The sequence below is a fragment of the Pteropus vampyrus genome, unplaced genomic scaffold (genome assembly GCF_000151845.1).
Source record: "Pteropus vampyrus isolate Shadow unplaced genomic scaffold, Pvam_2.0 Scaffold44, whole genome shotgun sequence".
Lineage (NCBI taxonomy): Eukaryota > Metazoa > Chordata > Mammalia > Chiroptera > Pteropodidae > Pteropus > Pteropus vampyrus.
The window spans coordinates 3,869,171-3,885,442 of NW_011888825.1; the positions used below are offsets into that span (position 1 = coordinate 3,869,171).

At 38.8% G+C, this 16,272-nt stretch overlaps 1 protein-coding gene across 1 annotated transcript in view; it reads left to right on the forward strand.

Moving 5' to 3' along the window:
- Positions 1–16,272, forward strand: part of DNAH9 (dynein axonemal heavy chain 9) — a 327,356-nt gene that overhangs the window by 275,563 nt on the left and 35,521 nt on the right. The window contains exons 57-60 of the mRNA XM_023529851.1: positions 1,601–1,771; positions 3,032–3,154; positions 9,816–10,009; positions 12,085–12,233. Of these exons, the coding sequence (XP_023385619.1) occupies positions 1,601–1,771; positions 3,032–3,154; positions 9,816–10,009; positions 12,085–12,233 (637 nt within the window). The remainder of the gene's footprint in view (positions 1–1,600; positions 1,772–3,031; positions 3,155–9,815; positions 10,010–12,084; positions 12,234–16,272) is intronic.

Genomic DNA, 16,272 nt, shown 5'->3' on the forward strand with positions numbered 1-16,272 from the left:
AAAAAAAAAACAAAACTAAAACTAAAATACAACCTTAATAGATAAGGGCCCTAAAAGATTAATAAGGGTAGTTAGAGCCAAAATAAGATCTTGTGGGCAAGAGAGACCTTCTGGAGGAAGCCACAGAAGTCTAGATTAAGTCCAGCATCACAGCTGTTCAGATATAGAAATAAGAGGAAGAGGAGGGTTTCTTTTTAGGATGAAAAGAAAAAGAGAGCCAAAATTAGTCTAGTGTAAAGAAAATGCTAAATGTACCTAGATTTTTAAAATTCCTTTAGATCTTTTCCTGAAGTATGAATCACATTTTTAAATTTAGTAACTAGAGATACTTTACTGATCACTGTCATTTTGATGGCGTTTTAGAGAAAAGCCATAGTAACCACCTGGGGAAAATTACCCACTCAGTCTCTATGGACTTGTTCTGCAAGTTGCTTCCCAAATTGCTCTGTGTGGTGCTGGGGAACATTATCAGCTTTCAACAAGCCTACCAGGTGAAGGTAACATTGTAATGGATTGGGGTGAAGGTAGTCAGAAGATTTTGCTAGGATTATCAAAACAGAATGAAAATCTGCAAGGGCTTCATTAACAAAAAACACCATGGAAGTATGAAACAGAGGAACTCATCTTTTTTTCTCGATTTTGAAAATGAGGAACTATGGAGCTACAAATTTTATATGGTTTCCATTGAGTTTCAAATGCCTCGTGTTAGAAAGCTCTAAGATATTTTTCCTTCTTGAAGCCACAAAAGGAAAATAGAAGACAGGAAATCTGCATAGCCAAATATGGAAAAGGCCCAGTTATGTCTTGATATTTTTAATGATTCATTCTATTCATATCACATTCAAATTGTACCATTCCTAATACGCATTTTTATAAAAAAGCCTATATCTAAGTTTAAAACAATGGAAAATTGATTTATATGATTTTTTTATTTCATATAATGTCTGTAATGTATAGTTTAGAAGATATAAAAGCAGGCTATGCTCCCACCATTGCAGAAAGGGTTCATGAGAAAAAAGAACACGTAAGAGAACTCATCAAGTGACTGCAGAATAACAGGAAAACAGAGAACACATGAGATTCTGATCATTACCAAATGAAAAGTAACTAAAAATATTCTGAATGCCTGTTATGTACAAGGGTCTCTTTTAGACAACAAAGTTGTACAAAACATTGGCTCTACCATCAAGAATTTTATAATCTAGTGGATAGAATTACTAATCCCAGCTGGTTATTGTTGACTGTGTTTACTTTTTATTCAGATGGTTAGACAACAAAACTTAATTGATTTAATTTAATAGTTTTGGATTTAATTTAATTGTTTTGGCCTCCAGACATTTATTTTTCACCATAGGCTCTTCTCTGCATGCCTCATAGCTTTGCCTTTTTTGTGACAACATAATAATTCACATGAGCAAACTAAAAAAAGAGCTCAATAAACTAAGACAAGAGTTATCTTGTTGCCACTGTCCATTCTTGGCAGAGTATGCTGGGAAAACATTTCGGTGACAGTCAAATTATAATATTCTTTATAGGTAAGACTACTAGCTATGTACAAAGGAGGTGTGTAAATTGCCAATGTCCTACCTCCTACCCCCAGGCCTTCAGCATAGTCTTCCAGAAGGCTGTGGAGAAGTCTGCTCCCAGTGAGAGCCTCAAGGAGCGAGTGACCAATCTAATAGACAGCATCACCTTCTCTGTGTACCAATATACCACCCGCGGGCTCTTCGAGTGTGATAAGCTGACCTACCTTGCCCAGCTCACCTTTCAGGTAAAAGTGGATTGAAGAAGTTTCCAGAAAACAGGTCATTTTCTAGTGCCCAATCAGCAAATGTTAAAATGTTAAAAAAAAATTCTTCTTTTAGCATTATTTCCCATAGCATGTGAAGACCATTGAGTTCGGAGCAGAGGCTTCAGACAAGAAGTTCATATTGAATGCACACATGCAGACCAGATTATCTTGAATGCCTCTTTCAATTCTAAAAGTCAGATATTCTATGATCACTTCTATGCTGACTCGGCATGTTCCAATGACTGAATTCATGGAGGAGACTTAGTGTGACTTATCCTTCTCACCCTCTGTAGTCCCCACTCCAGCATGGATAACAGCTTGGCCATCACAAAAAGAATTCAAACCCCAGTGTACACTAATTTCCTTACTACCACACATTTCCCTCAGACCCCAAGGAGCTTCCTCACCTAGCTTTCACTTTTCTCTCATAAATATTTCAACCCTTTTTTACCCCATCTGCTATTTCAAGCCTGTTATATCCTTAGAGACTTTTTCTCAAATCGACCAAATTATTTTTTTCTTGATGAACGTTTCCATCTGTAACTTCTCAGCAGAGAACATCATTTGTAGGCAGAGGACAATTTCCCAAGTTCCCCTCAGCATGAATTGTTAGCTTAAACAAGCCAAATGCTTTACCTTCCCCTGCTCACACCTCACTAATTCCCTCCAAGCCTCTGCACTTTCTATTGCCCTCTCCCTAGAAAGCCTCCCCTTCCTGTCTAAATATTCCTATCTCTTAGTTTCTCCAAGACCCAGTTCAAAAGCACTTATAGAAAGTTTAGTCAAATTAATACCCCCACCCCTACTTATTGGCCACTCCTCTATTCTGGAAACCCTTTAGTATTATTGATTCATATATGCAGTTCTGTTTTGCATATATGTTACTTTGACACTCTCCTCAAATCATGTCATTTGTATGTATCATCTTCTCAATTAGATTGCAGGAATATATTCCATGGCATTTATGATTGATACATAAATGCTTGCTTGCCAAGATTTATAGCCATTCACTATATGTATTTATGCCATGCTGATATTTAGGGTGAAAAGAGATGCACACAGTGATTTGCATGGGCATACACTTTCTTCCACTCTACCATCTTTCAACAATCAAAACTGATGGGCAAGCTCTAGCGTTAGAATTAGCAATAATTATACTGAATGATGACTCTGAAGATCTCTAGAACCCTGTAACTACAACCAGCTAAAGAAACACAGTGTCATTCTGCCACATTACAGATTATCCTCATGAACCAGGAAGTCAATGCAGCAGAACTGGATTTCCTGCTTCGATCTCCAGTGCAAGAAGGTGTCACCAGTCCAGTGGAGTTCCTCTCCCATCAGGCCTGGGGTGGCATCAAGGTGAATACCAGATCCTAGAAAACAGTTAAGTTCTCATCTCCTAACATTTTTCCCCAGGAAGTCAGGAGCACTCTCTTTTGGGGGTCATTGCGGAGCTGTTTTAACATAGGTAAATCCATTTACCTGCATGCCCACAGCATGGCTTACCCTTCCCGGCCTGCTGGGAAAGCTTTGCAGAGAATGAGCAGGTGTCCGCTGGTGTGAGGGCTCTGCCTCCAGGATGTGAGGAAACAGTAAGATCCTGTGAGCTTCTCTGACTCAGCTGAGCTGCCTGTCATCTGCCAGTGCTTAGGACTGAAATATGGACTCCTGTGAGGCCCCGGAGCAGGTGTGTAGAGATGCTATTATACAATTTCATGAAATGGACAGAAACCAGGCTCTGTTCAGGCATTTTCACATGAATCCTAATTCAGCCTCAAAGCAGGGGATGCATTCCAGCCTGAGATTATCAGTGGTTAATAAGAGCTCACATTTACTGGGCACTTTAGAAATGCATTAGCTTATTTTATTCTCATGTTCACCTGGACAATAGGTATTATTTTTTCCCATTTAACATATGAAGAAAGTGAGGTCCCACATCTTATGAGTAGCAAATCCAGGACTCAAATTCCAGTCTGTCTGATGGCAAAGCCCATTTTCTTTCCATGTTATTCAGCTTAGTTTGGTTGGGATTCTATGAGCATTGAAAAGATCACAAACTATGAGCTCCTTTCAACAGTGACTATGCCTGCCTTCACAGGGCCTGACATGATGCCAGGCAGTGAAGGCTGACTGAGTGAACACCAGCTCCAGAGAGTCCAGGCCAATTATCCATGTGGGCAGCTGTCCAGTCCCCACTTGGATGAGCATCCGCAGCAAAAGCTGGTGCCGTGTGAGGACTAGCACCTGTGCAAAATGAATCCTGTTTATGACCTTCCATGTTTGTTGCATTTTATACAAGTTTCATAGCACAAAGAAACGTGAGTCTAAAGTAATATGACTGGCTCTCTTTATATTTTTTACTAAAAATTTTTGAGATAATGTGGATGCACATGAAATGATAAGAAATAATAGAGATATTCCATGTACTCCATTTCCCCCGATGGTAACATCTGGCATTTCTATAGTATGATATCACATCCAGGAAGTTGACACTGATTCAGTAACCTTGTTCAAATTTCAGCAGGTTTTTATGCACTCGTGTGTGTGTGTGTGTGTGTGTGTGTGTGTGTGGTTATATCACGTGTGAAGATTCATGTAATCACCACCACAGTCAAGATACAGAAATTCCATCACTACAGGGATGAATCCCTTTTATAACCACAACAACATCCCCCCACCCCAATTCCTAATGCCTGGCACCACTAATTTGTTCTCCATTTCCATAATTTTGTCATCTCAAGAATGTTATATAAATGGAATCATATAGTATGTAACCTTTTTGGACAAGCTTATTCACTCAGCATAATTCTCTTGAGATCCATCCAAGGTGATTTACTTTACAATAAAAGCCCCACACTTAGCCATTTACATGCATGTTTTCCCCTTCAAAGGAATCATCTTAGGAAATTCAAGGCTAATTTCACTCACGCTGCTATTACCTAAAATATTTCTCTAACTTCTTTTTCAGAGTCTATAGCTATTCTTTTAATTGTTTTTAGAGCTGTATCTAAATCAGAGATCATCAAACTTTAGACTTTGAGAGCCAGAATCTGTCATGACTACTCAACTCCGCCAAAGTCACACGTAATATATAAGTGGAAATGGCTGAATTTCAATAAAACCATATTTACAAACACAGATGGTAGACCAGACTGGCCCTGAAAGCTGCAGGTTGCTGATCCCTGAATAATAAATAATACAGGTGTATTTTGATTTTTATTTATTAATTTCATTTGTAATTCTGGACCCAACCTAGCAAATGAGAAGAGGGATAACATATTGGGAAAGAAACAAAGGGGAACTTCATTCAGAACAGCAATCAAATCACAAAGTTACAAAATGCCTAAGAATAATTATAATAAATGCAGAATATGTGTGGAAAACCATTAACTTTTCTAGGCTGCATAAGACATAAATGAATAGACACTCTAGCACTGTCCAAAAGAAATATAATGTATGTCACATATATAATTTAAAATTTTATAGTAGCCATATTAAAAAATGTAAAAAGAAATTAATGAAATTAATTTTAATAGTATATTTTAACCCAATTAATCATTTTAATATATAATTGTTATAAAAATATTAATGAGCTATTTTATATTTTTATACTAAGTCTAAATTCTGGTGCATATTTTTTACACTCACAGCACATCTCAATTCAGATGCTAAATCTTAATCAGAAATATTGATTTGATTTATATTTCATAAAATTTTACAATTAAAACAGTTGACTCATACACTGAAGTTGTTCCAAACATACTTAAAAGTTTTTCAATTACAAAAACAAGTTCCAGTTTCTTAACTAAAATTTCAAAATAATTAAAATTAAATACAAATAAAAATTTAGTTGTTCAGTCACACTAGTCACATTTAGTTTGCTTAATATTCATATATGGCCAGTGGCTATCTTATTGGAAAGTTCAGCCCCAAAGTTTGAGAGTAATGACTCATAATCTGATGCTCTTATGGAAAATAAATTTTGGAAAGCAGTTCTGAATGAGTGATAGAGATGGATAGTTAACACAGGCTCTGGAGTCAGACATTCCTGAGTTCAAGTTCAACTTTGAGTGTGTATGGTCTCTGACATGTTTCTTATTTTTCTAAGACTTTGTTTCCTTATTGGCAAAATGATCATCAGAATACCTACCTCAATGTCAGACATATAAATATTCAGTAAATAGAAGCTGATTATAGTTATGGTTATGGCTATTATATTTGTTTCCTTGAGCTGCCATAATTAAGTCCCACAAGCTGAGTCGCTTAAAACAAAGAAATGTATTATCTCACAGTTCTGGAAGCTGGAAGTCTGAAATCAGGGTTTTGGCAGGCCATGATCTCTCCAGAAGGCCTCAAGGGGAGGATACTTGCTTGCCCCTCCCAGCTTCTGGTATCCTCAAACGTTATTTTGTTTGTTGCAGAATCACTTCAATCTCTGCCTCCACTGCCATCTAACATGGCCATCTAACCATGTAAAGTGTGTCTTTGTGTCTCTTCTCTTCTTATAAGAACATCAGTCATATTAGATTATGGCCCATCCTACTGACCTCATCCTAACATGATTATACTTGCAAAGACCCTATTTTAAAACAAAATCACATTCACAAATTAGGGGAGTTAGTTTTTCAATATATCTTTTTAGGGAACATCCCAAATTCACCCCATCACAATTACAGTTATTAATTACCCATCTCTAAGGTGTATGCCTGCTGTGGTTGGTATGACTTGTGCCTGAATTTGTCCATAGAAAGAAAAACTTTGAGGGATTGTGAGTTGCTCATTTGGGCCAAATCCAGTTGCCTTTCTTCCTATTACCCCACAAAGCTCTCTGCAGCAGAACTCATAAAGAGTAAATGATTCAAAAGCATTTTTTACAACTCAAAAGCTACTGTGCCATTTAGTTCCATTCCTTTTTTCACAAAATGGATTGTTTGGTTTGCTTTCTTCACTTTGCTTTTTTGTTTTGTTTTGTGGGCTAAGCTCATCTGGCTGTTCAAAAGCTTTTGCAAATGAGTGAAGCTTTATCTCTCTCTCTGAGTTTTATGTGGAGCAGCCAAGTCCAGCCCCATCAAACTCAAGCCTAGTACAAGATGTGAGCAGGTGAAATGCAGTGCAATGTGTAGTACACATCATTTAAGCCTTTGATGAATGCTCTTCTTAAGAGTTTGGTTGGATTTTAGCCTAAAGAAACAAAATAAGTATAACTGAATAGGACATGATAAAACAAAATTTCTTAAACTTTCTATCAGATGAAGAAGATGAATTGCCTTGTTTCCCCAGCAGAACAAATAGGTAATAAATGAAATCTTTGTGATAAAATACTGCTTTTATTAGTATTCTTTGTAAGAATTTTTTTAAATCTCAAAAAATGCTTTACTTTAAGGTACTGGGCATATTCTGCTCTTCATTAGAAAATTTCATCTGTGACGCATGCCTTTGTTAGCCTTTGAAAAAGCCCCTCACTACCACTCGATGCCAGTTTAGCACAGTTGTATTTTGCTACACAGTCCAATGTAATTAGGTTAATTAGTCATTTCCATTTAGCTTATTAGAAGGCTAGAAATGCCTTTCCTTCATTTGGAAGATTAAATGTTGCAATTGTGTTCAATCCAGAGCTTCAAGAAAGTATGTTTCAGACCCAGTCATGGCTGCTAGGAGCACTGATAGCAGTGTAATTTGCTCACTTTTGTGGGGACACCAGAGGGGGTAATGGGACTGCAGAAGGGTTAATGATGATGCAAGCTGGGAAGAGGGGCTGAAATGGCTGCCTGAAAGAAGATGAAAGTGAATTCCTCAGCACGAGAGAAATAATTACAGCAGCTGCAGCTTTTCTCAGCCTGTCAAGAGCCCTCCTGCTGGCCACCCAGATGTCAAACTTTATTAATTGAGCACTTCCTAAGTGCCAGGCAGCCTGCTACGCCTGAGGCATACAAAGATGACTAAAATTCTTGCCCACAGGGAACACACAATCTTGTGGGAGTAACAAACAAGAAAACCAGCAATTGTAACTCAGTAACTATAGGAGCCCCAAGAAAGCACAGGGAAGGCCTTTAGAGTCTTCAAAGCACTTGCATCTACATTAAAACATTAACTATGCAGACAGCAATTACTTGGCCTCGTTTTCCAAAGGAGAAAATCAAAGCCCACAAAGGTTAAAAACGGGTCCAAGTCATAAGAGGCAGGACTAGGACCAGAACTCTTATTTTCTGGTAGCTCCATCATCCTACACATGATACCATGCCACTTCTCAGCATTAAAGAAGGTGTGCTCCCTGCTCTAAGTGGTCAGGGTGATGTTGGGAGGCCACAGAGCTCACGAGAAAGGGCACATAAAGACAGGACAGGCATTTATCCACACAGGAGCAGAGCCCTGGCAAGCCCAAGCCAAGCGTACATGCCCTTCTCCAGCTTTACATTTCCTTTGTCTCTTCTACTGTGGTCACACTCCTTTGCACTATGCCCTACTCTCTTCCCCCTCCAGACTTTGTCTCTTGTTGATCCTTCCCCATAAAATTCCTTTCTCTCTACTTCTATCTCTGCCCAACAGGGTCCTATATACCTCTAAGGCCTCCATCATCTTCTCTTCCTCTTGAACTTAGGACCGTAAGCTCCTTGAAGGCATGTCTTTTTTTGTTCACTTTTGTATTCCCAAGTGCCCGGCATGTAGTAGACATTCAATAAATATCAAGTAAATGAATGAATTCAAATGTGTGGGTTCCTTAAAATACACGGCATTATGATAGGTATTTTGGGCACGGTCTAGCTTTTAGTCTCATGGAAGAGACCAAACATACAAACAAAAGCTGCAGATAACTCAGTGTCTAAGTGAGTGATGTTTATGTGGCTGCTCTGAGGCAACAGGATGGACCCTCCACGCCCAGATGTGGTTCCAGTGTCAAGACAGATGATGTCTCACACATACCTAAGAGGGTATGGAAAATTTTACTACTTGTATAATCAGAATTTCTGGGGAGCTCAAGGGAGTTTCCCAGCAGCCTAAAAATAGCTTGAGAGAGCCAGGAAAGGAGACTACCCTGGGGTTTTTGATGGAAATTAGGGAGTGCAGATGGGTGAGAGGTCCTGTGCATGGGCAGGGGCTTGCATGGTACAACTTCCCTCCAAAGAGGGAGTACCTAGGCTTACTTATCAGCTTGCTGAGCAGAAGAGAAGGAGGGAGAGATAAGGCTTAAAAGCTATCAACAGTCAAATATCTAAAAATAGAGTCAATCTCTCTATAAAATATATCAACTCTTTCCACAAAAGAAGAGTAGGAGGGCTGTGTGTTCAAGATTAGAGACAATATATGTAGGGGAATTTGCTGATTTTGAAGTGGACTTTAACAATTTATAGGACCTAAACAACTAGTAATCGATCAAGAAATGAGTAGAATTGGGTGGAGAAAAGAACAAGACCTCTGATGTGGTAAAAGCAGTGTGAACAAGGAATAGAGTTGGGACCGAGTCTGGTACACTGCCAAGGTTGGGAGCAGACATCCTTGAAGACTACATGAAGAGAACGGATTAACAAATTATGCATTTGGACTTAATCCTTACAGAAGCGGGCAATTCATGGAAATTTTTAAGTTGACATTAATGATTCTGGAGATATTTTGAAAGGAATTGACCGGAGTTGCTGACAAAGTGAATATGAGAATGAAAGGGAAGAGTCAGAGACTTAAAATGTCCAGGCTCCATGACTAGAAAAATCATGGCATCCCTTCTTGTTCCTTTTTCCATGTAATACCCTGTAGGTAGATGCTGTTCAGTCTCTGCTGCTGATAATATCCCAAACATTTTATTTACTAAACCTTGCATATTATTGGGGCAGTTTGCTAAAGGTGAGCTAATCAAAATCCTTCCTCTTCCTTGATTTTACCTGCAGGAAGAGTCAAGGCTCTAGAAAAGAGTATAAGTGAGGTAGAATAATGTATATGATGCCATCTTGCCCCGCGACCTCAACACAATGCCAATTACGGCTCTGAGAAACTGCATTTCAGAGCCAGATTCTCTGAAACTTTCTAGGCACTTTCATCAATGGAAGAATTCTGTAACCTGGATCGGGACATTGAGGGATCTGCCAAGAGCTGGAAAAAGTTTGTGGAATCGGAATGTCCTGAGAAGGAGAAGTTCCCACAGGAGTGGAAGAACAAGACAGCCCTGCAGCGCCTCTGCATGATGAGAGCTATGCGGCCTGACCGGATGACCTATGCCATGAGGTAGGGAGTAGGAATAGTGGGGAGGCCCAAGTCAGGCAAGGGGCAATCTCAGCATGGCCAAACTATCAGGGCTGAACACAAAAGCTATGTGTTTATAATAATAGGAGGCTTTGTACCAACATCTAAAATCCCATGAGGCCTGTTGCTCTGTGTTTGCCGTGTATTTTCTTAATATCTAGGTGGACGGTTAAGAAAGAGGTGCTCATCAATATCAGCACTAAGAAGGATGCTGGTCGTGTCTACTGTGGCAGGAGATGGTGGGATCCAAAGAACAGATAGAAGGGTCATCCTTAGCTCATCTCTTTCATCACAACAATAGAGAGAAATGAATGTGGTTATTGTGAAGGTGGTAGAAGGATGGCAGAAAATTAAGAAAGATTTATCTGATGACTTCCATTTTTTCTGAGAAGTAGAAAGTAAGATCATTTTGTGTGGGACAGTAGGTGGCAGGGTTGGAGATTTGCAGGGAATGCTGAAGTTTTGAAATATAATCTTGAAAAAATGAGAGAAAACTGATCAAGGAAACTCAAAGAATTTCAAGTAGCTTTGAGAGCTCACCTAGTTAAGATCCTGCATTATAGCGAGACCAGTCTTCACCATTAGATGATTTTGCATTCAACAGCCCAGGTACAGCGTTAAGTTAATCCAGAGCACAGGTCATTTCAAATTGGTTTGTTTGAATAAGAGTTAGGTAAGGGAGGTAGGGATTGGCAAGAGAATGATTAGAAATCATAGGTCATGCAATCTATAGATTCAGAAGGTAGATTAATAGTTGCCTAGGGCTGGAGGGTGGGAATAGCAATTATCTAAATATGCATGAGGCAGTATGAAAATATTCTAAAACTGGTTTATGGTGTACAATTCAGGAAATTTCTTAAAAATTATTGAATAGTATACTTAAAATATGATATGTCAATTCTACCTCAAAAAAGCTGTTTGTTTGTTTTGAAGAATTTTTAGGCCATGGTCTCTCTGCACTGGATAGGAAAGAAGTGAAGAGAATTAGGGGAGATGATTAAAAAAAAAAAGGAAGCCAAGATACTGAAAATCCTGCATTTGTACTGGCACCAATACAGGCAAAGAATAAGTAAAGTAAGGGTAAATTTTTAAAAGAATTGTAAAGATAGAAAGTTTGGGTCAGAGAATGGAATGTTTCCATTTATGATTTCAAATATAGAAAAAGTTCCCAAGTAATGACAAAGATGAATGTATGGCCATGGAATTGGGTGGCTGAAGTGGGAAAGAAATGAAAATTGTTAAGAATCTGGAGGATTGTCCACATGGATGTTGATGTCATTCAGGCTGGTGGAGAGAAAGTCTATGGGCCAAGAGTTCACATGTTCAGTAAGTCAGCAGAGTCTCCAAAGGAGCAATAGATGACACTGATATACAGGGGTAGTGGTAACACAGCCAGGGGAAATAAGCCTCAATGGAGCTACATGAGTGGAGAGTTAATAGTTTATAAATAATAGTCATCAGTGAGCAGGACCATGATCCTACCTCCCAATCTTGAGATAGACCAGATGTAGGAGAATGAGCCCAGTTGAAAGGCTACAGGGAAAATATTTTCATTGGGGAAGAGTTAAGGCCAGGAGCTGGGCCAGATGGTCAGATGTAAGAGGTTACAGCTTCAAGGTTTTCTTTAGTATAAAAATGGGACACTTTGGAAAGGAAGTGGAGTAAGATAAAAGGAAACACAGAAAATGAAAGAACATGAGAGAATAGAGGACCGAAGGGCCTTAAATCATGGATGGAGGATCACAGGGATATGAAGTTTGGAGCATTTAGCTGCCTGAGGGCTTTTGGAAGGAATTAGTCATGGCAGTCTTCTGTTGGATAGTGGTAATGTGACAGGGCACACAGGCTTCACAGAGGAGTCAGTGGTGGCCTGGATACATGGGGATTTAGAAGGATCCCTGATCTAGGTGAGCAGGCAACACAGGTTGTAAATGTTGACTTAATAAATAAAGCTTGGAGTTGATCCTACCTCTGTTAACTATACATCTTCCGTTTCTATAGACCTCTGTTCTATATTTTTGACTGATAAACACTTATGTACTTTTTTTTTCTGGCAGAGATTTCGTTGAGGAGACATTAGGAAGCAAATATGTGGTAGGAAGAACATTAGACTTTGCAACCTCTTTTGAAGAATCAGGACCAGCCACTCCCATGTTTTTTATCCTGTCTCCAGGGGTGAACCCACTGAAAGATGTGGAAAATCAAGGTGAAAAAGTTTCATCTTGGGGCCAAGGCTGCAGCAGCCCCATGAGCTTTCACTCTTTGCATCTGTCAGTTTCTCTATTCCAGATTCAAGGCTCATTATGTAATACTTGGTATTTGCTAATCACACAGAAATCAGGGTTGTTGCTAGACCAACATCAGATCATTGCCAGAGAAAGGACTGCTCTGGGCTCTAGGAGGTAGGATCCACAGTAGCAGGTTCATGAGGAGACCTTGATTCCCCTTAGTGTAGCTGGAGCAATCTCTCTGAAATACAAGTACAGTCCTTTTGCAGGCTCCCATTGCCATCAGAATGAAGTTCAAACTTCTTAACAGTGCTTACAAGGAACTTTATCCTTCATATTTCTCCAGCCTACTTTCTATAATTAGTTTCAAATAGCTGAGGTTACAAATTATCATAAACTTAGGGGCTTAAAATAACAGTAATTTATTGTTGTACAGTTCTGGAGGTTGAAATAATAAATGGGGCTCCCTTTTTTCCTTATAAGGACCCCTACAATTATATTGGGGCTATTCAGATAATTTAGGATTATGTTCCCATCTCACGGTCTTTAATCATATCTACAGAGTCCCTTTTGCCATGTAAAGTAACATATACACAGGTTCTGGAGATTAGGACATGGATATCTTTGGGGGCTCATTTTTCTGCCTACGTTTCCCTGCCTCTCCCTATTTCACTCTACACAGCAGCCATCCCATTCTCCCAAACATTCTGCTTCCCCTCCAGCATCCCCTTCACCAGGCTATCCTCTACTCATCCTTCACATACCAGTTTCGATATCACCACCTCCAGGAAGCCCTACTTAATTTCCAAGGTGTTCAGGTCCCCTCCCATGTGCTCCTAGAACAGCCTTCTTTCTGTGTATCACATCATAATTGTCTAGTGATGATTGTGCCTTCCTGTGAGAATAACAGCTCCTTGGGAGTAGGTATCCTTTTCACTGGAGTATCCCAGTTCCTAGCACTGTGCTTTTCATGTGATGGGCACTCAGTAAAAATATATGTTAAATGAAGGAATGAACAAATGAATGACTAATCAAAACTACAACACTTTACAAAGTTTAATAAAGGCCCAGTGAGTTTTTACAGAGCCAAGTCTTTATAAGTAAGAATCCCGACCATTGTAATACAACTCCCTGGCAGTATGTTAGTCATTATGTAATGAAAGGAACATAAAGCATATGCCTGGCATTTGTGGGTAGTTGAGATGATGCTAACTTGGCCCCAAAGAAAGAATAAGATCTGTAAAAGGGAAAGAATGATCTCATTCATTAATTTAATGTATATTTTTGTAATCTAAAATTTAAATACTTTTAATATTCCTTAAAATACTGATAATATAGAATTTGCAATGAAAGGCAACAGTTCCCAGCTCCAGCCCTTCCCAGACCCTGTCTCCCTTCCCAGACACTGTGCTTTCGCCTGCTTCTGAATTTAGTCCTCTTGATAGTTACTTCTCTATTTTTAACTAATAATCTTTTATCACTCTTTCTGAATTTATCAATTTTCAATATCTATTTATTACCTGATATGAAAAATAAAAATTTAGTTCCCATTACCGCCCACCAAGACTCTCCTCTTTCCCCCAAATTTTAATAGCTTCACTGAGATATAATTCACATGCCATACAATTCACCCATTTAAAGTGGATAATTGAAAGTTTGTGGCTGGCTTCTAGCACTTAGCATAATGTTTTTAAGGTTCATTCAAGGTATAGAATAAATCAGAACTTCAGTCTTTTATGGCTGTTATCATAGCTAAGTTATTCCTGACTTTCACCCTTTTGTAGAGTTGTGTAGTCCTTCTACCCCACACCCCTGGAGTTTTTATTTCTTTCATATTGACAAATCTAGTTTGCTCATTTTTATTCAATACTTTCCTTTTTGGAAGCTTTTATACACCCTGTTTATGAGCAGTTTCATACTGTTTTTAGCCAATTGACCTCAAACTATTTCATCATGTAGTTAGAAGATTTCTGTCATTTCAGACAAGTTAACCCATTCCTTAGTCCATATTACTTTTTTTTTTCCCTGAATACAATATCTCAGCCCTGCCCTTGGTTTAATCTTAACACATATTTTGTTACCAGAGGCAATATTGCTGTTCATCAGTTAGAGATTACTTAGGCACCTGTGCCTCTTTCTCTTTCTCTTCCTCCTTCCTTGCTCTTTGATGGCTTGATTTGTTTTCTAATGTACCCATTTAGAACATGTACTCTGGTGACATCCATGTTTTCCGCATCTTGGATCTAATCAGTTTGCTTGATAGGCTTCTATTCTCAAGTTTGGAATTCACGTGACTGACTCAAGCACTTTCCCCTATTTCCCCTAGCCCCACCTTATCAAGTAAACGTATTCTCTTTATGCTTGGACGGAGACTGTGCATTAGACAGTTTACTGTTTTACTCCAGTTAAACACTTAACAAAGCTTGGCATCCTTTCCCATCTTTGAATATGTGATTTTTCTGTTCTTAACTACTTCATTTCTTTATCTCTTTATTTCATTATGGCAGTTCTTAATATTGGGTAGGTTTTAAAACCCTGAGAGTCAGAGGAAAGATTTGTTTCCTTGTCCTCATTTCAAAACCTACCCCCTCTCAAAATGCATGAAGCCACAGACAAACAAAATTCTGTATATGATTTTGGGAGGTCTATAAGCCCCTGGAGCTCATCCATTGACACTTGATTAGGAATCTATGATTTTATAGAACTTTTGTTCCCCTTAGTCTACTCCAGGATTTTCCTTCCTCCACAATTTTAGAGGAGGAGGAAGAAATTCCATCCACTTTCCTTGGCCTCTGTTTTAAAATGAAACCTACCACCATCCACCCCCATTGCTTTCCTTCTTTCCTTCTCAGATTAATCCTTTAGCAGTGCATTAATTTTACCCTCTTTCTCTCTTTTCTCATCACCTTCTTCCTAAATGAGCCACACTTCCTCATTTGCACAATAATTTTTGTATTTGCTTCATCTAAAAGCGATCACCCTTAGTTTCGTTTCTGATCATCAGTAACACCTTCCTCCTATCAGAATAAAGATGAAATCTCAGATATGAAAAGGCTTTAAAACATTGAAAGTATAGTAGCATTGTATGGCATTATAATGATGACGATTCTTCTGTTCTTTGAGACAGATCAGTTTGCTTCTTCCTTTACACCTTTTTGTCATATCCTTTCAAAGCACAGCTTCATCTTTGGCCTTCCCAACAAAGGACCTCCCCTTTCGGCCCTTACTCAGGCATCTACTCTGGTCTTTCTTTCACTTGGCTCTAGCTTGATCTGCTTGTCTCCACCCTCCTTTGTTCAATTACCTGGCTTGACAAAATAACTTCTGTTATTTTTATTTTGTGATCAGAAAGAAGCTGTATCTACCACTTTTGCTTTCCACTGCTTCCTTTTTCTCTTTCAAGTGTTCTGATCAGAACTATGAGCTCACTTAGAATTTTTTAGGCCTACTACAAGGTATGTTCAAAGAAACAATTTTCAATTTAGTATCATTGCCTTCACAGGAGCAATGAAAAAGAGACTCTAAGCAAAGTAATGACAATGTGAAGGCAATGATAAACTCTACAAATCTTAGCTGGCAATAGATTTGATGTCAGTTTTAGAACCAGGGATATAAACAACATATTCCAGAGAAAATACAAGGACAAAAGGTGCCAGGATTATTAGATAGCCTTGGTGACATTTCTACTTACAAAAAAGCCTATTTCTTTTCTTTATTAGAAAGTGAAGGATATGGGAAAAGAGGGGCTTAAAAAGGATTAGTCTAGAAAACTACAGACTGATGGGACTGCTGGGGGCAAAATGTAGCACAGCAGAGGACAGCTAGAATCAGTCTGCATTAATCTAGGCTTGAGGCATGATGATGAGGCTGAACAGAAAGAAATGGACCTTTGAGATGATGAGAAAGGGGAAAATTCAATGGGAGTTGCCCTTTGGCTAAAGAATACTGTACCACATGTGAGCCTTGTGATGTACCAAGGTAACTTGCAGAGGCCTTCCATTCGTAACTTTGGGGCTC